General features: G+C 47.2%; 1 protein-coding gene across 1 annotated transcript; it reads right to left on the bottom strand.

Moving 5' to 3' along the window:
• Positions 1-61: 61 nt before the first annotated feature.
• mcm5 (minichromosome maintenance complex component 5) lies at positions 62-24877 on the bottom strand. Its single transcript, XM_073034124.1, has 16 exons — positions 24355-24877; positions 23594-23720; positions 21361-21489; positions 19409-19581; positions 17578-17733; positions 17150-17316; positions 15013-15184; positions 12461-12572; positions 9531-9674; positions 8274-8339; positions 7033-7209; positions 6457-6569; positions 5133-5261; positions 4876-5018; positions 2004-2131; positions 62-422 (listed from the first exon to the last, which is right to left on the bottom strand). Exons 1-16 carry the CDS (start codon positions 24519-24521, stop codon positions 321-323), a joined length of 2205 nt encoding a protein of 734 aa, XP_072890225.1. The 5' UTR covers positions 24522-24877; the 3' UTR covers positions 62-320.
• Between the last annotated feature and the right edge of the window lie 892 nt (positions 24878-25769).

The raw sequence follows: 25769 nt of genomic DNA, 5'->3' as shown, positions 1-25769 counted from the left end.
TATATGTTTATCTGACATTAAATGTACCTATTTGAAATCTATTGAGAACATAGGAACACAATTCATTCTGACAAGCAACTTTATTAGGGAATAACAAAAGCAGCTGTGTTGTGTGTGACAAACTCCTTTCTTTATCAAAATCAAGGTAGGTAAAAATTCAGCCCGGATGAAGTGCGTTCGGAGCTGGGACACGGTTTATTGTCCGGTTTGACTACCAGTGACCTGGCTGGGATGCTAGGGTGAGCACCATCGGACAGGGGCACCCGGAACTGCCACTCTTGCAGGAGTCACCTCGTCTCTCTCAGGCCGGGCGGCGGCCATCACTTGATACGGTAAAGCACCTTGCGCTGCATGCGATGCTGTATCTCCCCCCGACGCATCATCAGCTGAAGGACTTTGTAGATGGCGTGCTCCGGGTACTTCTGCGAGGAGTAAAAAAAAACAAATGACACTCAATGTGGGGGTGCGAGAGCGAGGCCTGTGGGCGGGAAGGCGTGCCACATCGCGAGGTCCTTTGCCCTCTTTTTCCAGGGGCCCGGATAGGGCCAAGTCCTTTAATGAGTGCAGCCGCCCTTCTATCAAGGCGCAGCTCATGAACAATGGGTGTGCGATGGGACAGGGTTTCTGTGACAGTGCATGCCTCACTGCTTAACACAGCACGCACAGAGGGAATACTGACATCACAAGCCTGAGCTTGCACTGACCTTCTGGACTGGCCGTCCTGCTCTAACAAGAAGTTAGATACCACCAGCACCGCGACCCAATGAACACCCTGGTCCAGACTGAGATCTCACCACCAACAGAGCTTGGAACGTCAGCTGAGGAGCAAGTGACTCGGGTCGGACGGATCTGCCGGCTCCCCCGCTCAACTAGGACTTCTCTCACTTCATCCAGGGCTTACTTTAAGCTTGCAAACAGATACACCACCATGACAGATGAACGACCCCCAGCATATCTCATATCTGTGCTGTGGCATCCACAGGCTCCCCACCACTTATATTATCTGAACGGTGTAGAGTTAGGTAAGGGAGAAATACAAAGAGATCTAGGAGTCCTTGTTCATCAGTCACTGAAGGTGAATGAGCAAGTGCAGCAGGCAGTGAAGAAGGCTAATGGAATGTTGGCCTTTATTACAAAGGGAATTGAGTACAAGAGCAAGGAAATCCTTTTGCATTTGTACAGGGCCCTGGTGAGACCACACCTGGAGTATTGTGTAGTTTTGGTCTCCAGGGTTAAGGAAGGACATCCTGGCTGTAGAGGAAGTGCAGCGTAGATTCACAAGGTTAATTCCTGGGATGTCCGGACTGTCTTATGCAAAGAGGTTAGAGAGACTGGACTTGTACACGCTGGAATTAAGGAGATTGAGAGGGGATCTGAAACATATAAGATTATTAAGGGATTGGACAAGATAGAGGCAGGAAATATGTTCCAGATGCTGGGAGAGTCCAGTACCAGAGGGCATGGTTTGAGAATAAGGGGTAGGTAATTTAGGACAGAGTTAAGGAAAAACTTCTTCTCCCAGAGAGTTGTGGGGGTCTGGAATGCACTGCCTCGGAAGGCAGTGGAGGCCAATTCTCTGGATGCTTTCAAGAAGGAGCTAGATAGGTATCTTATGGATAGGGGAATCAAGGGATATGGGGACAAGGCAGGAACCGGGTATTGATAGTAATTGATCAGCCATGATCTCAAAATGGCGGTGCAGGCTCGAAGGGCCGAATGGTCTATTTCTGCACCTACTGTCTATTGTCACTTGGCACCCTGCTGTCCCGGCCGCGATCTCAGCCCAACCTCAAACTCCTGGGAAAGGGGGTCAGTCAACACTGCCAGTTTAACCGCACCCCACCAGTCCTCAGCAACAACCCGATCGCCTCGGTCAGTGGCCCGCCAGCGTTGACTGTAGCGCAGACAGCACTCTCTTCTTTTGCTTCCTGCATGACCGTCAGGGAGAGGGAGGTCGTTCAGCCCCACAACCCAGTGACGTGGCTCCGCACAGAGGCACTCACCTGCTTCAGGAAATCCTGGACGATGCTGTGCTCAGACACCTGCGACCCGATGGCAAAGCGACGCTTCAGTTGCTTCTCGATACGTGACAGCATCTCCTGGTCCTCGGCTGTGGTGAAGCCCTCCACTCCTGCGAACAACAGGCCATGTTGGGGCAGAGTCCGACACACCGCTGACACCTCCCAAGCACCAAACTGCCCCTTGACCCCTTCCGAACCATAGAGCTACAGTTTAATCCACCAACTCACTGTCAGACCCAATACTTGCAGAACCCTGTGATCCCAGGGATTAGTGCTGGGACCTCTGTGATACAAATGACTAATAAAAACGTAGATGCGTGGATTAGTAAATTTGCAGTAACACAAAAATTGGCAGTGAAGTTTGTCAAAAGATTAAGATATGACAGATGCACAGTTGCAAGAAAAAGATGTGAATGCTTTGCAATTACCTAGTTTTCTGTGTTAATTACTCATTAAATGTGGTCTTCATTTAAGCCACAATAATAGACAAACACAATCTGCCTAAACTAATAACACACAAACAGTTGTACTTCTCATCAATACAGAGAACACTATCTAAACAATCACAGTCCAAGTTTAAAAAAGGTCTGTGATCCTCTGGGGTAATGCCTTCTACAAAAGCTATTTGGAGTCACGTGTTCCAATAAATGGGATGAGATTGGAGGTGTGGGTTGTAGAGGTGTCCTGCTCTACAAAAAAGACACAAAGTCAGGTTACTGACAAAGCCTGCTCTTCTCAAGAAAGATCTGTTTATGCGCACCATGCCTCAGTCTAAACAATTTTCAGAAGACCCGTGAAGAATTGTAAAGACGCATGAAGCTGAGAAAGGTTACAAAAGCATTTCTAAAGACCGGAGTGTTCATCAGTACACAGTGAGAGAGATTGTCTACAAATGGAGGAAAGTCAGTATTGATGCCAATCTCCCTAGGAATGGGCATCCTGCAAAGAGCACACCAAGGGCACAATGTGCAACACTGAAGGAGGTGATAAAGAACCCTCTGGACTTTACTGAAGTCTGTTCATGTGTCCACTATAAGAATGATACTGCTCATGGAAGGACACCACAGAGGAAACCACTGCTCGTCAAAATAAAAACCATTACTGCACGTTTCAAGTTTGCATAAGACGACCTGGTTGGGACGCGTCTGGGACAATGTTATGTGGACAGATGAGGCAAAAGCCAAAGTTTTCGGTAGAAATGCACACTGCTATGTTTGGAGGATAAAGGGCACTGCACATCAACACAAAATCTCATCCCTAACTGAAGCAAGATGGAAGGAGCATCATGGCGCCTCAGGAACTGGACAGCTTGCAATGGTGAAGGAACAATGAATTCAAAATTGCATCAATGCACTTTAAAAGAAAATGTCAGGCTAGCGATGACAATGCAACAAGATAATACGAAACACAAGAGTAAACCAACAGCAGAATGGTTTAAAAAGAAGAAAACATGTTTTGGAATGGCTGAGTCAAAGAGTCCAGACCTTAACCCTATTCAGATGCTGTGGCATGACCTGATATCCCAGAAATATCGATGAACTGCATGGAGGAATGGTATAAAATTCCTCCTCGCTGTTTTGCAGCTACAGGAAACGTTTGGTGGAGGTTATTGGTGCTAAAGGAGGTTCTACAAGTTATTAATTACAAGGGTTGACATACAGTACTTTTTCTAGTCTGGACTGTGAAGGATTAAACAACGTGTTCAATAAAGACATGAAAAGTACAATTGTTTGTGTGTTATTAGTCTGTGGCAGATTGTGTTTGCCTACTCTTGTGACTTAGAAGAACATCAGACCACACTTTGAATAATTAACGCAGAAAACCAGGTTAGTGCAAAGGGTTTACGAACTTCTTCTTGCAACTGTAGTTTAATCTGCGCAAGTGTGAGGGAACATACTTCGGGAGATCAAAGGAGGAAGTATACAGTTAGTGGCAGCAACAGAATCGATAGACAGAAGAATGTTGGGGACCAAGTCTATAATTCACTGAAAGTGGCCACGCAAGTATTAAAGATGATAAAGAGGGCATAAGGTATGCTAGCCTTCACTGCTAGGGGCACTGAGTACACGAGTCAGGATATCATTACAGTTATATAAAAGCTTGAGCAGTTGGCATTTGGAGCACTGCGTGCAATTCTGGTTGATCTAGTCCAGGTTAGAAGTGGATGCTTGGAAAACCTCGTCTGTACCCTTCTCAATGATATTGCCTACTCTAGAGTTAAAAGGAGAGGTCTGGCAGCTTGCATTAGTTTCTTTGGAATGGCAGAGGCTGAGGAGAGAACTGAAAACCATAGATTGGGTAGAGAGCCAGAATCAATTTCCCCAGGTTAGAGATGTCAAATACCAGAGGTAATGTGAGAGCTGCGTGAGGCAAGATTTTATTATTTGAAAAGAGTGATAGCGCCTGCAGCAGGCTGCCAGGGGACAAGAGTACTTTTACTTATTGAGACACAGTGCAAAACAGAGCCCTTCGAGCCACACCGGCTAGCAACCCCCGATTTAATCCTAGCCTAATTACAGGCAATTTACATTGATCAATTAACTTACCAACCAGTACATCCTTGGACCGTGGGAGGAAACCCACGTGGATATGGAGAGGATGTACAAATGCCTACAGACAGCGTTGGGAATTGAACCTGGGTTGCAGGTACTGTGCTAACCACTACACTAGGGGGTTACCCCTAGGAGCAGATATGATAGCGATGTTTAAGAGGCTTTTAGGTAGAGAGGTGAATAAGCCGCAGATATTGTGGGCCAGATGGCCTGTACCCGAGCTGTCCTATACTCTGTGACCCCCCCTACATCCAGCCAAGGGCACCGAAGCACCAATCTCACTCTGGCCGGCTCCCACTCACCAGCCAGACTACCGGACAGCGCCGCATCCAGCGTGGAGACCTGGAAAAGCCTCAGCGCCTCCTCCACGTCCCGCTCCGTGGCGAACGGCTGCAGCTTCATTTTCGCCAGCGATTCTGAGGTGCGAACGATGGCCTCCAGCTGCCTGTGGCGGGCAAGAGGAAGGGAAAGGTGAGCGCGGGAAGAGTGGAGTGAGCACACAGACCGTCTAGACACACCTCACCCCCCGGCCGGATTGGGTCCCCGTCCCGCTGCTGACCTGACTGTGATGGGAATGCTGCTGGCGCGGTCGCTCTCCCGCTCGTGCTCCCGCGCTCCGCTCCGCATCAGGATGTACTTATTCTTCAGCTTCTCCGCGGCCTCAGCCGAGAGCCTCGGGCCACACTTCCTGTTGGAGAGAGGGCAGATTAGGCACCATCGAACCTCACTGGCACTTCTCCCGATCAGCCCTGTCCTAGTGACTGACCCACACGCCTGGGCAGACATCGGCACCGATCCATCTGCCCACAAAGGACATCACACCCAGGGTGATCCACGGCATCATGGTGACATTCAGAGGAGACCCCAGCATTAAGTCACTTCAGTGGGACCCAAACGCTACAAGACTTGAGATATTTCTCCTACTACATTTCAATGGTTTTTCCCAAACTATAACACGTTTAAACTAGGAAAAATTAGGAGTGGAACTATCGACCCTTCGGTTAAATTTGAAGAAACTTGGAGGCCATTTATTCAACATTTTCATGTGATGTAAGCTGACCTTTTCCGAATCCTTCTCAATAACTTTCTGTTGGTGTATAGAGGAGCGGAGTTAATGACAAATAACGATTTTAACCGATGAAACATGGCAGCCCAACTTTTGTTTCGCTTAAAGTTTAAGGGACTTTTTTCTCTTGTAAAAAACAAATTTTTTTTCAATCTTTTTCATGTTCAGTTACTAAGAGATTGGGAGGCTTAGATTACACGTTTATTATCGGAGTCTGTTTCTGTATACGTTAGCTGTTATTAATGTAATCCCCATCTCTCTATCATTATCATTGTTATATTTATCTAATGGAAACTCAATAAAAAAGATTGATAAAGAAAGACTTAAGATATTGGAGCAGGATTAGACCATTATGGCCGCCTGCACTGCCATTCAGTGATGACGGATTCTTATACAACCCCATTTTCTTGGCTTCTTCCCATAGTCCTTTACCTTATTACCAATTGAACTTATCAGTCTCTGCCTTAAATACATATGACTTGGCCTTCACAGTCCTCTGTGGTAACAAATCCCACAGATTCACCACCCTCTGAATGAAGAGATTCATGATCTCAGATTTAAAGGGAGATCCCTTCATGCTATGCCCTCTGGGTCTAAACTCCTCTAATGGAAACCTCCCCTCCCCTCCTTCTGAACTCCAGAGAGCGCATCAAATGCTCCTCATAATTTAAGCCTTTTCCCGGGATTTTCTTGTAAACCTCCCCCCGGATCCTCTCAAGGCCCAGCACATCATTCCTTAGATGTCCCTTTCAGAGGCTCGTTGACCATGTGAGCACGGTATGGGGCACAAGCGGTACAACAGCGGCCGGCCACTTACGTGCGGCAGTAGGCGATGTACTTCTTTAGCTTGCTGAGCTCGATCTCCCCCTCCACGGCGTGCGTCTGCGTCAGGGCGCTCAGGTGCACGTTCATGACGTGCTTGGCCAGAATCTGGGCGAGGGGACGGAGGACAAAGTGAGGCAGAGACACCGTAAGGAAGCAAAAGCCAGACCCGCCGGCCCACCGCGGGGAGCATTCCAACTGGTCGCGTCAACGCCGGGTATGGAACGCACAGGGTTATAGACTCAGCCCACTCCAGCACAGGCACTACCCTCCCCACCGAGGGCATTCTGATTCTGGCCAGGCAGCCATTGCCAAGCAGAGCACCAGATATTGCTGCTGCCCAGGAGTTACTGGAAGAAGGCAACGAAAGGAATTGGAAGCAATAACTTTCAGTCGGGCAAATGGAGGCAAATGTAAAAGGGCCACGATATATTAAGGGGGAACAAAAATGAAAAGGACTGAATATCCTGCTCCCATTTTGAAAAGGATCAACGATGAAACCTTTTCAGATTCCACACTAACCTACCCCCGCCCCAAACACAAGATTCTTTCCTCATTCCCCGGCACTCACCATATCTCTCTCCTCATTGTGCTCATCCTTCACGATGAAGATCATGTCGAACCGGGACAAGATAGTTGGCATGAAATCGATGTTCTCCTCTCCTTTGGTGTCATCCCATCGGCCGAAGACAGAGTTTGCTGCGGCCAGCACGGAGCAGCGGGAGTTCAGGGTGGTTGTGATGCCAGCCTGCATGGGGAAGACATCTCCGTCAATTCCCCAGCAACAGATTTTCCAAAGAAACCCTGGCCAACTCCAGATGTTCAAAGTAGGGCTCCCACGAAACACCAATCTCCTCTGCAGGAATGCCCCTGGCAAAAATCTCCACAGCGTACAGTCACCACGAGATTACCACTGCAAGCCACTCCATGATCTACAGTAACCATGGCAACCCTTACCCTGAAAACCAGACAAACCTCTCCCAGGAACACAGGGACAGTTGCTCCTCACTGTCCATGATTAAAATGGCAACCCACATCTTACACCAGCCCGTCAGTTGCACAAAACAAAACCCATCCAATTGTCTTCTATTATACACTCTAACCCAGCAACCAATCAGTTGAACATTTTGAAATACTGTTGGAACTTCAAAATTTGGAAAACAGATATTATGCCTTTCCTCATCTCACACACTGTCACATGATTCTTAACCGTCCTCTTTTGTTAATTTTTATTTCCCTCACCCTTAACTCCTCCCTGCAAAAACCCTGTCTCCAAAACCTTCACTCCTGCCTCCTCCCCTCTACTTCCCCTGACCAATCTGTCCCCCTTAACCTTTCCTCATAACTACCCTACACTTTGAACAAAAACCACAAATTCATCCTTAAGGCTACCTTGCTGAATTTAGTCTGTGCAGTTGATATGAAAACTGAGCCCCTCCCCCCCTCCCCCCCAGGCACTGTGTTACCTTAGTTACGTGCCTCAATTATTTCTTTAACGATCGTCAGTCTGGCTGCATCGCACGATATTTGGCCCAGGTATCACTCCCACATGAAATCTATCCTCCCTACAACACTCCAATCCACATTTAGCTCCGAGATCCACACATGCTCCCGTGCCCATAGCCCATGTGGCCTCCATTCCACCCTGTCTGCGAAGTATCTCAATCCACTCCCCAGTTAGCATCTTCTCTCTGGCATGCATATAATACACAGATTTCCTGTCGAGGACACCATCTCCTGGAACTTGGTCAACTCCATTTCCATAACCGTACACCGGTCCCTAGGCACTCTGGACTGACACCCCTTCCTCACCTTGGCAATGGAGATAGTTTGCTGCTCCATGGCTTCGTGAATCGCAACTCGGTCATCTTCTCGCATCTGGGGAGACAGGACAAAACCGGTCAGCAAAACAGGCAATGAACTAGGAACTAGAACCAGTGCACCCATCAGATCTCATTTTCCAGTCCTGGGATGTGTGCACCAGTAAACCCCAGCACCTTCTGACCCTTCCCACACCCAACAGGCCACGTGGGAAGGATTCTTTCTTTACTCAGAATAATAGGTGCCTGGAGGCACTAGGTAGGTTTTCACAAGTTCTATTTTCCCCCCCCAATGTCCTTGAAGAGAAAATCCTACAAAAGTTAACATTGAGCACATCTACATGAAATACAGCCGTAGAAAAGCAGCATTCATCAATCAGAAATCCTCACCCCTCAGGTCGTGCACTTTTCTCACTGCTGCCATCAGGTGGAAGATACAAGAACCTCAGGACTTGCACCACTAGGTTACTACCCTCAACAATCAGGCTCTTGAACAAAGGGGCCAACTACACTCACTTGCCCATCCACTGAAATGTTCCCACAACCAATGATCTCAATTTAAGGACCATCTCGTTATCTCATGTTCTCATTATTTATTGCTGTTTATTTGTATTTGCACATTGTCATCTTCTGCTCTCCGGTTGAACCTTCCATCCATCCTGTTATAGTTACTGTTCTATAGATTTGCCGAGTATGCCCGCAGAAAAAATGAATCTCAGGGTTGTATGTGGTGACATATATGTACTCTGATAATAAAATTACTTGGAACTTTGAGAACTTGGCTCAGGCAGCATCTATGGACGTAGGTTGACCTTTCGAGCAGAGATCCTACAACAGGATTGGGAGACAGTCCTGGTGAAGGGCCTCAGCCCGAAACACTGACTGATCATTTTCCTCCACAGAGGCTGCCTGACCAGTTGAATTCCTCCAGCATTGTTTTTTGGGCACGCTGATCCGGATTCTCGACATCGACAGTCTCTCTCGTGCCTCGTACTGTGGCAATACCTTCAGAGGAACAGCAACAGTTCATGGGCAAGCAATTCCTTCAATAGCTCAGGGGCATCGTAAGGGCAAAAGCTGGCAGTCTCGCTCTGAACACTGAACAAACAGAAGGGCCTAAGTCAGTAGCTGGCCTTGGTCCAGACAACTCTGGTGTGCAGTAAAGTTTGCTGTCCACCCCAAGAACACCACACAGACCATCTCCTCATAACTGTCTCCTAGTGCAACACTGATGGTATCCACGTTTTACCTTGTCAAACTCATCAATGCAGACAACACCTCCATCAGCCAGAACCATGGCGCCACCCTCCATGATGAAATTCCGAGAGGACGGATCTCGCATGACGGAAGCGGTCAGCCCAGCCGCGCTGCTCCCCTTCCCGGAGGTGTACACCTGCGCCAGGACAAAGAGTTCCATTAGTGGAGAAACAGCCACGGCCACCGTTCAGGGCTCCCCCTCCCACCCCACTGCACCCCTCGAGGCAACAGGCAATCACAGGATAGAGCAATGCAGCCACAGCCGCCCCTGGGGTCCAAGGGCTAACCATGGGGCGATGGAGCTGTGCAGAGGTCCCAGCGGGCAGGGGCTGGAAGCTAGAGGGACAGAGGTGATATTAACTTTAACAGTGTCGTCTGTAACTGTTCTTTCCTCTCTGATAGAGGGAATGCAGTGAAAGTTCACCAGTTTAACCCCTGGGAGGGGAATTCAAGATTCTTTGATGCCCTTTCCAGTATACAAGTGTAAAGGAGAACAAAATAATTGTAACTCAGGATCCAAAGCAGCACAAAACTAACACAGTAAGAGTCAACACAATAGTAAAAAAAAATTAAAATACATAAGATAGTTTATATACATTGACATAAATATGTATATACACAAACACACACACACACACGTGTCTCCCCCCCTTTTACAAAGGTAGAGCGTTCCTACGAAACCTTTCTTAAGCCAAAATGGCGTAAAGCGAAGAACCATTAATTTACACGGAAAAATTTGTGTAAAAGCAAAAATCCTCTTTGTAATGCGAAAACAGGTTATTAATGTAGGTCTTTCGTAAAAGCAAAGTGACGTAAAGCGGGGGACACCTGTGTATATACATCCACACACACACACGTTGACTGACAAGAAATGATAAAATAGTGCTGGTGGGGTGGGGACTGGGGGTATTGATCAGCCTTTCTCCTTGGGGAAAGTAACTATTTTTGAGCCTGGTGGTCCTGGTGTGGATTCTACGCAGCGTCCTCCCTTCTGGGAGTGGAGCAAACAGTCCATGCGCAGGGTGGGTGGGAGAGATCCTTCACCTTACTGGCACCTTTCTGTATACATGTCATCAATGGCAAGATCCCCGGTTGATGAGCTTTGCCACACCAGAGCAGAATGTGCAAGGAGAGTTGCTGCCTCACAGCATCCGTCAAACGGCTTCAATTCTAACATCAAGTGCTGTCTGTGTGGAGTTGGCATGTTCTCCGTGACCTCGTGGGTTTCTCCCATATGCTCCAGCTCCCTACCACAAAAACTTGCTTGAGTAGGTTGACATGCACTGTAAATCGCCCCATGTGTGTTTGAGTGGTAGAATCTGGGGGGATTGACTGGAATGTGGGGAGAATGTGTTCACAGGGAAAATCAGTAGATACCAGGGCTATTCTATGAGGCGCCATACTCCAATTGGTGTAACGGAACATGGAAATAAAGCAGTTGAGCACACTGACCCAGTACGCTCGAGTTTATCAGAATGAAAGGTGATCTGACTGAAACATACAACAGGATGTCACATGACAGATATAGAATTGATACTTTTCCCAGACCAGGTTGGCTGTTTGTGACAGAAATCCATAGAAGTTTCTTCTCTTGGAGGATGACTAATCCGCAGAATTTTTCACCTACGAGGGACATGGGACCTCAACAGCCAAAAATATTCAAGATAGATGGATAGACTCTTGGATAATAAAGCAATTGAGGGACATTGGGTTAGTGCAGGAATGAGTGGGCAAATGTTTCTTTTCTGCTCTGACTGGGCCGTCACCTGCCTCTCCATACGTGGATCAGGCACAACAGCAAATCAGCCACCCGCGGGTTTGCACAGATCTGGCAAGGCAGCACGTTCATAGCGGGCAATACTAACACAGACCAAAGTGACAGGGACTTAATACAAAGCCATTCACTGCAGCTGGGTACTCAGAAGCCATTTACATCCTTCCCAGTTCAGAGCAGGTCACGTTAGGTCTGTTCAGGTGTCTCCTGCCTGGTGCCCATAACCAAAACGTTGAAGTGACCACTTTACCTGTGTCACAGTCTTGAGCGTACGCAATCAGCAAGCTCTGATAAAAACTGAAAAACTTTGTCTGCAGCCAAATTTCTCATCTTAGTCCTAAGCGGTGCTGGCCCCAAGAGTGGGGGCTTGTTTCCAGATGTCAGTTCTGCAATCTAACCCTTCCCAAAATCTTTCAAGTCTCAATCAGGTCACACATCTCACTCTTCTGAAGTCTATGAGTAAAGGCTTAACCAATCTCATCCCAGTCAACAGTAGGAATCATTCGAGTGACCCTATCTTACACCTCCTACCCAGCAAATGCGTCTTTTCTTAGGATCCAAGATCAAAGCCAGCAAAGTGTCACTAAAAACCCTTGCTCAATTCCAGTTAGACTTTGTCCCTTTACTACTTCATCCCTTTGCAATACAGCAAGGGTTCCCAGCTTGGGAGTCCATGGACCCCTGGGTTAATTGTAGGGGTCTATGGCATAAAAAGGTGGAAACCCTGCAAGAGGCTATTGCACAGTTTGTCCTCTGAATTCTTGGTGTACTTTCAGTTTGCAGAAAATGGAGCAGTCAGACCCCTCTGTGCACCACATTCACTACATGATACCATCACTTTCAACAGCTCTCCAAGCACAAACAAACAGACTTTAGTGAGATCACCTTCCACTCTTATAAACTGTAGGCTAGGTGTGTTTAACCCCTCTATTTCCAGGTTTCCTTACATCAATTCATCCAGTTTGTGCTAGCTCGGAACTCCCATTCCCCACTAATTTCTTTTGAAATCTATTCTCCCCACATTCCCCCAGCAGCACTACACACTGGAGGCAACCTACAGCGGGCAATTAACTGACTCGCAACGGACTTAGGATGGGAAGCAATAAACGGAATGGACGAAGATCCAGAAGCCAGACCTCTTCACTTACCCCAATGGGCGAACACCTCTCCACAAACTTCAGCAGCTGTGACTTGGCTGTGCCGGGATCGCCAAGCATCAGCAGGTTGATGTCGCCCCTCCTTGTCAGACCGTCGGGCAACCTGCAGTGGGCAGGACAAACCAGTCAGAACACACGCAGTACTGCGCACAATCCCATTCTCCGTGAAAGTCCACCCTGTGTATCACGTACACAGCAATGCACAGAGCATATTGAAAGAAAGGAAAGTACTATAAACACAAAATGCTGGCAGAACTCAGCAGGCCAGACATCCTGATGAAAGGTTTCGGCCCGAAACGTCGTCACTACCTCCTTCCATAGATGCTATCTGGCCTGTTCATTTCCAGCATCTGCAGATTCACTCGTGTTGCCTTTGAAAGTACCATAAACGCTGGATGCATCAGGAGAACACTGGGCAGTTATTAGTGACACAAGGAAATATTCTCAACAGATTTAAGGGAAAACACTAAATGCCTCCTGAAAATAGTAAGAAACAAAACCTGGAGATGGGGGGGGTGTACAAAACGAAAGGAATTTACAGGAACATCATTGTGAAGGAACCAAGTAAATGAGTGGGTCACCAGAGGCTGTCGCTATCAAAAGAAGCAGTTGCAGAGACAGTGGATGTGCTGAGAGCTTCCAAAACCTCGCAGGTCCTGACTGCGATGCAGCAGACGGGGAAGTACAAATGTAAACTCCTTTTTCAAGAAAGGAAGGATGCAGAAACCAGGAGACGAGAGGCCCAGCCAGCCCAGAACCTGTTACTGCAGACAACGCTGGAATCCATTCTGAAAACAGATTTAGAAAATCATAGAACCACCAAGCCAAATCAACAGAAGGAAATAGTGATTCACTAATGTTTTTGAATTCAAATAGCCCCTTCACCTCCGATTTTCACACCCGCTCTGTCCATCTATACTAACCCCATTTACCTACGTTAGGGGATTACCCTTCATGCCTTGGTGATTCTTTGGGAATATAACAAGCAGGTGGACGAAGGGGAGGCTGTAGATGCAGCCTATCTGGATTTCCAAAAGGCATTTGATAAAGTACCTAAAAAGTTCCTGTAGAATACAAGGGCTCTAAATATTGGTTTAACGTACAAGCATGAATAGAGGACTAGTTCACTAACCACCAGGGCATTTTCATTTTGGTAAGCCACAGAGGGAGCGACCTAGTGCATTGTAACTGAGTTACTCAGCTAGGCTACTCCAACCATAACGCTTAAACGCATGCTCACACCCGACAAGGAGGACAAGACCAGTAGATGAACGGGAAATACAACGACATGCAAGGTTTCCTCCAAGTCGCCAGAAGAGAGTATCTCTACTCCAAGGAATGATGTAGTAGTTGAAGGTGTTTAAGGTCAATTATGGAAAACTCTGAACATCCTCTACATAGCACCATCCAGAGACAGAGAAGCAGTTTCAGCGACAGGTTACTATCGATGCAATGCTCCTCAGACAGGATGAAGAGGTCAATACTCCCCAATGCCATTAGGCTTTACAATTCAACCGCCAGGACTTAAGAACTTTTTAAAAGCTATTATTAATGCTTTTTGAGATAGTGATTTAGATGCATATCATATTTTTTTACTGAGTTAAGTATTGTATGTAATTAGTTTTGCTACAATAAGTGTATGGGACATTGGAAAAAAAGTTGAATTTCCCCATGGGGATGAATAATCTATCTATCTATCTCCTACCACTTCTCAAGTGTAATTAGGGGTTCAATATAAATGCAGGTCTTGCTAACAATGTACATTAAAAAATAAGTATGTCCCATGCCCCCGTGGCTTCACATGACCCTGATTGGAGGGGGGGGGGGGCAAACAGGTGCGACACCTTGCCCAAGGGTGACTTGCAGGCTAGAGGAGGGAAGGAGCGCCTCACACTCCCTTTGGTCGAGATGTGGTCTTACCCTCATTATAGAAACACGCAGGTCAAACAAGAATGGATTCCGACCATTTGGGATGACAGGAGTGTGCACGGTCCTGTTTCAGTTGAACTGAACTTCCCACACTGTTTCAATGACCGTGGTTTGATGGTTAACTTTGTGTTTTTCACCCTTTTTTGCCATTTGCGCAACTTGCTCTTTCTTTGCACTTCTCAACCCAGAAACCCCGCAAAGCCTTATAGGCATTAACCTCCTTACACTGGAGAACACCATTAGATGATCTTTAATGGAGACAGGATTTTCCTGAGATGCGGGCAAACTATTTTTTTTTTAGCAGAAGCTTCAGTGAGGACAGAGATACAAGGCAATTAGCAATAGAACCAATGGGAAACTGTTTAGTAGATACAGCACATTGTTATGGCATTGGACATTCAAAAGCAACATTCAATCAGAACTTTAGAAAAATACTCAAACGGGATATTTTACCGAGTAATGGGTAAAGACCAGAGGAGAACGGACTAATGAAGAAGATCTTTTCAAATAGATAGCACCAACACAATGGTCAGAATTCTCTGCTGGGCTCAGTCGAGGACAAAACCTGGGCCCAAGCTTCATGCAGTCTATAACCACCCCCACCCAACACTCACCGCTTCCTGGAGCCTCCGAACAACAGGCAACTGATGGCCTTCTTGATGTCGGCACTGCCGTAGATGGAGGGAGCGATGCTCTTCGAAATGACGTCATAGACGTTGGGCATGGCGGCCAGCTGGCGGAATTCCTGCTCGTCCTGCGGCGACGTGGTCCCAGGCAGGCCGTGACCTGGAGCGAAAAGCAAGGAACTGAACTCATTAGAAACCATTGCCACAGAGATATCCTCCCAATTCCCTACAGACCAGGGGCAGGGGAAAAAAGTTCTCTAGATGCGGTTATTGTTAGCTACTCAGAGGGTTAGGTAATGAAGGGGCAGATTCACGCAGCCCAAAGCCTCAGCTTGAACCTCAGTCAACTCCAGCAAATCCTTCGCCCCACCATCTCCTTTACAAGCAAAGCCTACAGAAAGTACGCACACTGTACAACTATATATAGATTTCCCCCGCAATTCGAAGGTAGAGCGTTCCTATGAAACCGCTTGTAATCCGAAATGTCGTAAAGCGAAGAAGCAATCACCATTAATTTATACGGGAAAAATTTTTGAGCGTTCCCAGACCCAAAAAAATAACCTACCAAATCAAAGCAAATAACACATAAAACCTAAAATAACACTAACATATAGTAAAAGCAGGAATGATATGATAAATTTACACCCTATATAAAGTAGAAATATTGTAGGTACGGTGTAGTTTCACTCATCAAACTCAGGAAGGCAGTGAGCCAAAATCGATTTGGAGAGGAAAAAGATTTTTTTAAAATAAAATCGGCATGTACATGTATACGTATGCACATACACTGCCCGCACAAGGCTTCATGGTCATTGTAGTCTTGCTTGCGGTAAACACACGTATAAAGAGGGCGTCTTTTTTTCTTAAAAGCAAAAATTCTCTTTGGCTAGTGAAAATCAGGTACTAATGTAAGTCTTTCATAACAGCGAGTTGTCGTAAAGCAAACGTTCCAAAAGCGGGGGCCACTTGTATATAGTTGAATTAAAAGTAGTGCAAAAACAGGTTAAAAAAATAAAGTAGTGAGGTAGTGTTCACGGGGTCAATTTCCATTTAGAAATCGGATGGTGGAGGGGAAGATGTTGAACTTGAATCGCTGACTGTGTGCCTTCAGGCTTCAGTACCTACTTTCTGATGGCAACAATGAGAAGAGGACTTGTCCTGGGTGGTGGGCATCCGTAATTATGTAAAATTTATTATCAGAGTACACATGTCATCACATACAATCCTGAGATTATTTTTTTCTGCCGGCATAACTCAGCAAATCTATAGAATAGTAACTGTACACGGGATCAATGAAAGAACAGAGCAGAGACAACAACAAACTGTGCAATATAAAACAATATTGCAATATAAAACAATAACAAGAACATGAAAAAACAAGATAAAGAGTCGTTAATACAAGATCATTAGTTGTGGAAACAGATCAATAAGATCCTTTGTTCAAGAGCCTGATGCTTGAGGGGTAATAGCTGTTCCTGAACCCAGTAGCTCGAAGCCCGAGTCTTTTGTACCTTCTACAGGATGGCAGCCGCAAGGAAAGAGCACGGCCTGGGTGTGTGAGGATCTTTGATGATGGATGCTGCGTTCCTACGACAGCGCTTTATGTACATGTATTCAATAGTTGGGAGGTCTATACCCATGACGTACTGGCCAAATCCACTACCTTCTGTGGGATTGTCTGATAGCCAAGCCTCGGCACAGCAAACAATTGAGATCTGCCTCTGACACTACAGTCTTGTCCTGAGATTGTCAATCTTATTTTCCAGAAACTGCACCTTCGCCAACAAGATGATGGATAAAGGAGGCCTCGTTCCACAGCATCTCAGCCCGACTTGGATCCCCACTCTCCTTCCAAGCTTACGGCCATGGTGATAACCCCTTAAAGGTGCCACGCTTAACCGCTCCACATTCTTCTATCAATCATGAGATCTGAAGATCGTTGTAGTTTTGAAGAGGCAAGAACGTGAGTAATTAGCATGGCTGTGTTGTGTTACACTTTATGTTAGATACAGGATCTACAGACATCTAGTGTTAATCTTATACACATGCCAGCTGGCAATAGCAGGAATAAGGCAGCAAAGGGAGCCACAGCCGGACAGGACAGTCCCAAGGAAAGAGAACGTACCCGTGCCCTCAGTGTCCACTTGGATTCCGACCACTCGGATGTACGAGCCCCGGATTCCCACGCCTACGCGGTCTCGACCTTTGTTGGCAGTCCTGCCCGACTTTTTGATCGAGTAGATGCCCATAATAGTGACCCGGTTGCCGGGGACAACCTTGTCACACAGGTACCTGCGGGTGGAGAGAGCAGTCACTGAGAGGCTGGAGCATACTTGTGGTCAACCCCGAATATTTGGCGCACACCTCCGGCACCATCAACTGGAAAGCTGTTCCATCGTTCGGCAAGAGGCTCACAACCTCCGCCCGCCCCAGCCCCACTACCAGGAGGCAGAGACTCCTCATCCCAATCAACGGGGACAGAGTCTGCTGAACCCTCCTACCACCCACCTACACCGCGTCGATGGGGGGCCCTCCCCTTCCCAAGACCCCTACCTGTCACAATACAGCTGCAAGTGTCGCGGCATCTCTCCGTGTGGCACGGCGTCCGGGGACTCCTGTAGTTTCAGGGTCTGGAAATCCACACACTTGCACTTGTCGGGGATGATGAAGTACGGGTCGACAGGACACTTGGGCCGGCCTACCTGATCCCTACAACACAAACACACCGCCTTCGTTCAGCAAACAGCACTCTCAGAGGGCAGCCCTGCTCCCAGGCACCAGAAAGACACCACCCTCCCCTCAGCAACTGCAAGCCCCAAGCCAGTGTTCCTACCCTGCCCAGGAATCTCTTGCTGTGTTGGAATGGCACCTCACAATTCTATGGATATTTTTACAGTATGTCAAGGTTTTTTAAAAAAAAGTACCTTCACAAGCATGTTGGACAGCTTTTATCGACTTATCAGACTCTTGTACAATAAGATGGACCGTTGGCCTCACAATCTACCTTGTGATTTTGTTTACCTGCACTGCACGTTTTTGGTAGTTTTTACACTTCATTCTGAGTGGTAATTGTCTTACCTTATTCTAGCCCAATACACTGTAATGATTCAATCTGTATAACAGTATGAAAGACAAGCTTTTCACTGTATCTTGGTACAATTATCTATTTATTGAGATACAGAGCCACCCAGTGATCCCCCAATTGAATCCTAGTGTGATCACAGGACAATTTACAATGACCCATCTTTGGGCCGTGGGAGGAACCGGAGCATTGGGAGGAAATGCACACGGTCACGGGGAGGACGTACTAACTTCTTACAGGCAGCGGTGGGAATTGGACCTGTTTCGCCTGTACTGTAAAGCGTTGTGTTGCCTGTTACGCTACCGTGCCACCCTACAACCATAATGAATTGGGATCGAGGCATAGCGTCAAGCACCATGTGGATTATGTTCCGGACTCTGGCGAATCTTATACAGTCCACAAATCTGCACACACACATCCATGTGTTGTTACATGGCTGGAGGAGGCAATGATGGCACTGGACGTTGACTCAAGGAGAGAGGACATCAGACGAACAACTGACACCGAGTTAATGGTATCCAACACAAGGACACGTCAGCCCTACCAAGTGAAAGGGCAAAGGATTAAGCACCTCTAACCGGCCTTTCCTCACACGGTATCACCAAAGCTTTTTCCATCACAGCACACAGCAAAAACTGAGCCACAATTGCAGAATTGCAACGAGGCAAGGGCTAAGATAATGTCCAGCAAAGGATACTTCACAGATAGTGGTGTGCAGTCAGCTGGGTCAATGAAGGTCTTGAAAAATATTGCTTCCTTTGCACAGGTTTGTCTTTGGTTTACCAAGACAAAGTAAAAATGAAAAGATTATAGGACGACACTTACAATTGGTCAATTACTTTACTAATTTGGAAGTATTATTGGCTTTTAATGTGCATATTCTATTGGCCATCAATACCTGTATTACTGCAGTGTGATTGGTGATTATACAAATAAGGAAAATGAACTTCCACCAAGTTATCAATTGGTCAATATCTGCACGCAAGTAGTAACTTCTGTATAAAAGTAGCATTTCTAGATTCAAAATTCAGTATGGTTTAGTAATAGAAATCATGATGCTCTCCTCACACGCAAGTAAATAGCATGATTGCGGAACGAGTGCGAGATCTGAGTCCAGTTAATCAGCAACGGTGGGAATGTCCACAAAACATGTCAGTTACAGATGTAGTTTCACACTGGCCTCTACAGCGACAGATAATCAAGGTACTAGTAGGAAGCACTCGACATTCTCTATTAATTGTCAGAATCAGAGGGTCCCCGAGTCTGTGAGCACCCCTCTCTCCCCACTGGCATCACACTCACGTGTTACATTTACGAGGCAAAGCGTATCCTTCCAGGCCAGGCCGGACGGCAATGTTGCTCATCACGTTGCGACAGCCGCGACACTCGATGGCAATCTTGGTGGCCTTGGCGCGCACGGTGCTCGCCGAGATCACAATTCCCGGGATCTTCACCAACCGAGACATCTGGTCTGACTGAAGGAGCAAGAGTGAGGGTCAGTCTGTAAGTTCACACATTAATAAACGTTGCCTTCAAAACCAGAGATAGCTATCCATCTATCAACATGACGAATGATCCTTCTATTCTGAGTGTTAATCTATCTTTAAATGCTCTGAGAACAATGAGAGCAAATCATTGAACAATGAGAACAATAAGTGCAATTGCCCCTTCAGGCTGATTAGATTGGAACCTTTGACTTTCAAAACACCAGGCTTGAAATTTCGGGCAGTGCATACATGTATTTTGCAGTTCTACATTTCTCAGAGAACAGCACTGACCAAAACTACATGGTTTATCTGGCAGTTAACGTCTTGGCAGCACTGACTTCAGCAGCCATAACACTCATGCAAGACCAAAGCTTCAACCCTAATCGCCAAACGATAGACAAAAGATAATTTTGTGTTGGTCATTTCAGATTCAGATTTTTTTTTTAAAAACGTAGTTCAGTCTAGTTTTTGTACTGTGTCATGTAACACCATGGTCCTGAAAAACGTTGTCTCATTTTTACTATGCACTGTAACAGCAGTTATGGTTGAAATGACAATATAAGGGACTTGACTTGAAATGATACTTTAAAAATCTTGGGAGTTATACAATCTAAATAAATTCTGTGTTGGCGCGTGGATAAGACATCGGTCTAGTGATGTGAAATGCATTGTGTCCTTGAGCAAGGCATTTAACAACACATTGCTCTGCGATGACACCGGTGCCAAGCTGTATGGGTCCTAGTGCCCTTCCCTTGGACAACATCGGTGGGGTGGAGGGGAAGGCTTGCAGCTTGGGCAACTGCCGGTCTCCCATAAAACCCTGCCCAGGCCTGCACCCTGGAAACCTTCCAAAGCACAAACCCATGGTCTCACGAGACTAATGGGTGCCTATAAATAAATTCTACTGCTGAGTAACATTGACTTTCTTAATTTATCAATATTGTCTATTTAATATTTCAGTAGTATTTGAGTAATATTGCATAATTCAACATCATTTTTTATTTAAATTAATGGTTCCCAACCTTTTATATGCCATAGACCTATAAAGAAAGGTGTCTGCTGACCCCAGGGTGGGAATGCCTAGTCTAAATAATTTATTATGGGTTATACATAAAAATAAATAACTTTCATATGTCATGTGATACATGTGCACCTCACTTAACAGAGTAGAATAAGCTTTCTGGCCCTTTAAGCCACACGGCCCAACAATCCCCCAATTTAATCCTAGCCTAATCATGGGATAGTTTACAATGACCAAATAACCTACCAACCAGAAAGTCTTTGGACTGCGGGAGGAAACCGGAGCACCACACGGTCACGAGGAGAACGTACAAGCTCCCTACAGGCAGCGGCAGGAATTGAACCCAGGCCGCTGGAGCCGTAAAGCGTGTTAACCACTACGCTACCTTGCCACCCCAAAATAAGACTCACTTCTCTTGGGCTCCCGTCTTTTCCTTCAGATTGATCTTGTGTTGAGGATTAACAAAACAAGCAAGGAGTTCTACGTTCCACACCAGCTTCACGCGCACTATTGGACACAGCATTGGAAGTTCTCTTCAATGCCAATTTGCACAAGACAAAGTTGGAAGCAAGAGCTGTCAATCCAGCCACTGCTCTACAGCGCACAGAGACACAGAAGCACCCTCGGACCACATCCACCAAACCCTGCTTGACAGAGGGTGCACACCGGGCACGCTCTAGTGACGGCTTTGCTTCCAAGTAACGCCCCTACCTCTCCGAGGGCACAGCTGACCTCGGTCGAGTTACCTTCAAGCTGCGAATGCTGGCACAATTGGCGTCGGAGTGCAGCATGACCTGGACCTCCTGTAGGATCTCCTCACCCGCCGGGCGGGGACGGGTCACTTCATCTGCCACCTCCTGCGCTGCCTCTTCCAGCTACAGGAACAAAGGAAAGAAGAGGCAACTGTGAAAGACCAGAAGGTCCACCAACCAGGGTAAACAGTAACCCATCCTCCCACTCACTTCCCTCTGACCTACACTCTCTCTCGCAAGCCTGTCAATCCCTGTTTAATTCTCCCATCATCTACCGACACAAGGAATAATTTATAGTTACAACAATCTTATCAACCGTCACAGGTTTGAGCACCCGGGGGAACACACAAGCTCCAAACACGCTGGGCCAAGGCCAGGATTGTGTCTGGATTAGCAGCACTACCTGCCGCACCAGCCTTTACATCATATAAACCACATTTACGTCTGGATGCAAAGTGTGAGATTATGAAGAAACTCACATGGGGGAAAACGTCTTGAAGTGTAAACCAAACTGCAAACAATGTAAGGCATCATTTTAAAAACTCACCACCCCAGAGGGGACCCACAATCCCTGGTTTAGGAAGCCAGTACCGTATTTATTAGGCCACTGGGGCTGAATAACGTGCAGCATCCTGACACTGGGCATGAACCTAGTTTTTTTATCTCCTGATCCAATGTTTAGGCAGGACTGGTTTTACCCGAGACCACAATTATTATATTCCTATTGGATGCCAAATGGATTAGTTCCCGGGTTGCTCTCACAACACAGACGGTGACCAGATCCAGGGATTTTGAAAGTCGCCTCTCGTAACGCAAGACCCGGTGACCAGCGAAGAGACAGAAGGGAAAAAACAATGGAAACTGAGGCAAGGCGAAACCTTTGAAGCAGTGAATTGCAAACAGTGTCTGAAATATGTTGTAAAACTGTACTGAAATATGCCTCTTGCGTCTTTGATCTGTTTTCGGTTGCTGTCAATGCAATTGTTTTTTGCTTGTGGGTATGAGGGTTTTTCTACGTTCCACACCAGCTTCACGCGCACTATTGGACACAGCATTGGAAGTTCTCTTCAATGCCAATTTGCACAAGACAAAGTTGGAAGCAAGAGCTGCCAATCCAGCCACTGCTGTACAGCGCACGGAGACACAGAAGCACCCTTGGACCACATCCACCAAACCCTGCTTGACAGAGGGTGCACACTGGGCACGCTCTGGTGACAGCTTTGCTTCCAAATAACACCCCCACCTGATGTTTTTCTCTGAACAGGTTGGTTCCATGTTTCTGTTTTATGACTCTGGAAAGACGAATCTGAGGCGTGCACTTTGAACTTTAAACTGAAGTTCCTGACCTGAAAGGACAGGGCAAGAGAATAAAGAGTTTAAAAGGAAGCTCTGGAGTGGGACCTGTTGGGTATCTTGTCACTGACCTGGCCCAGGAATGATGGACGGACTGAGTAGCATCCTCCTGTTCCACCATTCTACCTTCACAGTTTAACTGCTGGCCAGCGAGGGGGAAAAGCAACTGCAAACAATGCATTACTAAAACCTCACTGCCCCACATGGGACGCACAATCCCTGGTTCACCCATGAGGCCAAATAATACGGCTTCTTGCCAACTATTATTGTCAAAACAAATCTCCTGCCTCATTCCAAATATCAATTCTTCTCAAATGGCCTGTTAACACTAGATTATCCATCCACGGGGTGACCCAATCTCCCCCTCATACAGGAAGAGATCTGATCGAATCACCTTGACCAACAGCACACAGACCAGCACTGGACAAGCTCCGTCGGCAAAACGCACAAATAAACAGTCAACGTTTTGGGCCAACAACCTTCACGAGGCCTAGAAAGGAATAAACAAGCTAGAAAGCGACAGGTGGACCCAGGTGGGTGGGAAGGGTAAAAGGCCAGAGAGGAAGGGATCTGATAGGAGAGAACCCTGTGTATGGGGATGGGGGGGCACATTGGGGCTCTAACGCTTAACTGTCGTTCATTCTTTGGGGTCACTCCTCTGTTTTCGCGGATGTTTGCGAAGAAAAGGAATTTCAGGGCGCACATTATATACATTTCTCTGACATTAAGAGTGGACCATGTGAGAAAAGGAAGGAAAAGGGGCACCAGGGAGGTGATAGGCAGGCGAGAAGAGTTAAGCCCATCAGTGCTGAAGCTGTGTGGACTAGACAAGTCCCCCAATGCCACAGTAGACATTAATGCACTCAAACTTTACCAGCGGCAGGTGTTCAGATGGCTGCTTCAAGAGGAGGTCGGCCAGATCCTCATCGAAACTGCTCAGGTCCTCCACAGACACCTCAATCCAATATTCACCCAGGTTGTAGTGGCGTTTAAGTTCATCCCTACAATGGGGTAAGGAGGATGATGAGGGGAAGAGAGCAGCATTTACACAGCATCCTTAACAATCTCAGCACCTCCAGAGCAATACTCAGCCAAGGAAGTACCGCTGAAGTACTTTTCCTCCCCCAGTGCGCAAATGTGCAGACAGATCCAGCAACTGACCATTGATATCAGCCACAACACAAGCTCTAGCCAGAGGGTCTTCCTGATTGGCACTTGCATGAAACTAAATTTGACTGTCTAACATGGTGAAGGAGGAAAGCAAAGCGAGTCGAGGAAGGAGGATGGACAACAGTGGAGGGACTGGGTAAAGAGACAGATGTGGGCGAAGGGCCAGCTTGAATATTGGGATCAATCTTGGGGTGGGGGGGGGGGGTAATGGCAGCAGGGACGAGCCCAGGGAGATAAGGGAGTAAGGAAGTGGGAGGGTTTGATTCCAAATGGCAGGGGGAGCAGGAAGGGGGTGTGGAGGTGGTAGAAATAGGGTCCGATCTCGGTCGGGGAGGGGTGTTGAGGAGTGGGCAACCACGGGGAGGGGTTGTTGAGAAGCGGCGATCTCTGGGGGGAGGGTTGTATTGAGGAACAGGCCTTTGGTTAACTAAACCCTCCTCCCGCTTCCCCTATGTCTGCACCGACCTGTATTTGAAGGTGAAGCCGGTGCGGTCGCTGCCCACCCGGTACTGGCGCAGGAACTCCCGCATCCGCTTTTTGACCTGAGAGCGGCGGAGCTGCCCATCGTCGCCCTGCGGGTCGGGCCCGAAGCTGTCGCTGTAGAAGACGCCGGGATCATCGAAACCGGACATGGCGGAGCCGGCACCAGAGACAAACCTGAGGACTCGAACACAACACACCGAGGACTCGCTCCCGCTTCCGGCTACTCGCTCCGCGCCAGCCGGGGTTTCGCGCCAAAACCGAGCAACAGTCTCCACCCACTCCGCTCGGATTGGCTGCCGGACCGAGACCGATGGGTAATTGGTCAGTGTCAGCCACGGCCCCGCCCTTCTGTGAAACGATGGCGCGAAACAGGAGCGGACATGACGTAAACGGGAGGTGGGGTTCTGTAGAACTGCGGTACCCTGGGCGAACCAATCGCGACGTTGCTTTGGGTTCTAGTTGAAGTTCCGTCGGCATCCCGGAAGCAGGGCGCTAAGGACGGGAGGATTATAAAGTACAAACCTGAATGAATAACGGGGTTTGAAATCTCTTCGCCACAGTGTAAAAGTATCTCACTCACCCCGCCGCGCTCTCCCCCAACACCCACCCTATTAGAACAGAATTTGGACGATCACATTTGCTTTATTCATGGCTGATTTTGTTAAACCCTAATCTTGGTTCTCCCTTTGCCCCCTTAATTTTCAAAGATCTATCACTCTTTTAACTTAAAAGCACCCAACATCTTGGCCCTCTGTGACAACAGAGAAAATATCCTGCATCTTTATACTTACTACCAAGGTGTAGTACACTCCCCTAAGTTTCCATCTGCCACTTCTTGACCCACTCATAAAACCTGTACACGGCCTGCAGACCCCATGCCACTGTGACACTCTGACTCTCCATCCACCGTCATCTGCAAACTTGGCCACAATGCCATTCAAGTAGGAAGCGATAAGTTGCAGTCCCAACACTGACCACTGCAGAATCCCACCAGTCGCTGACATCATCCTGAAAAGGAAGCTTTTATCTTCGCTCTCTGACAATCAACCGATCTTCTTTCCGTGATAGTAGCTTGGCTCTTGTTACCTTGTGTGCACCACCTTGTCACGGGTACTCGAAGAATCCGGGTAATCAGAATTAGGCTTGCTATCACTGACGCGTGTCGTGAAATCTGTTGTTTTGCAGCATCAGTGCAATTCAATCTGTAAAAGTTACAAAAATAAATAAATAAACTGCGTGAAAGTGGAATAACGAGGGGGTGTTCATGGTTTCATGGAGCATTCAGAAAGAAACACTGAAGAAACTTCTCCCAAAACGGTGAGTGTGGTTCTTCGGGCTCTTGTACCTCCTTCCTGAAGTAACACATAAAGGGCATGTCTGTGATGGTCCTTAATGAT

The sequence above is a fragment of the Hemitrygon akajei genome, chromosome 31 (genome assembly GCF_048418815.1).
Source record: "Hemitrygon akajei chromosome 31, sHemAka1.3, whole genome shotgun sequence".
Lineage (NCBI taxonomy): Eukaryota > Metazoa > Chordata > Chondrichthyes > Myliobatiformes > Dasyatidae > Hemitrygon > Hemitrygon akajei.
This window is presented reverse-complemented; position numbering and strand designations above follow the sequence as displayed.

Excerpts from the sequence above, each read along its gene's own strand:
- mcm5 (XM_073034124.1), bottom strand. The coding sequence starts at position 24,521 with ATGTCCGGTTTCGATGATCCCGGCGTCTTCTACAGCGACAGCTTCGGG. Across the intron at positions 21,490-23,593 it reads CATCTGAACACCTGCCGCTG|CTGGAAGAGGCAGCGCAGGA; the intron begins GTAAAGTTTGAG and ends TTGTTCCTGTAG. Across the intron at positions 19,582-21,360 it reads CCAGCATTCGCAGCTTGAAG|TCAGACCAGATGTCTCGGTT; the intron begins GTAACTCGACCG and ends TTGCTCCTTCAG.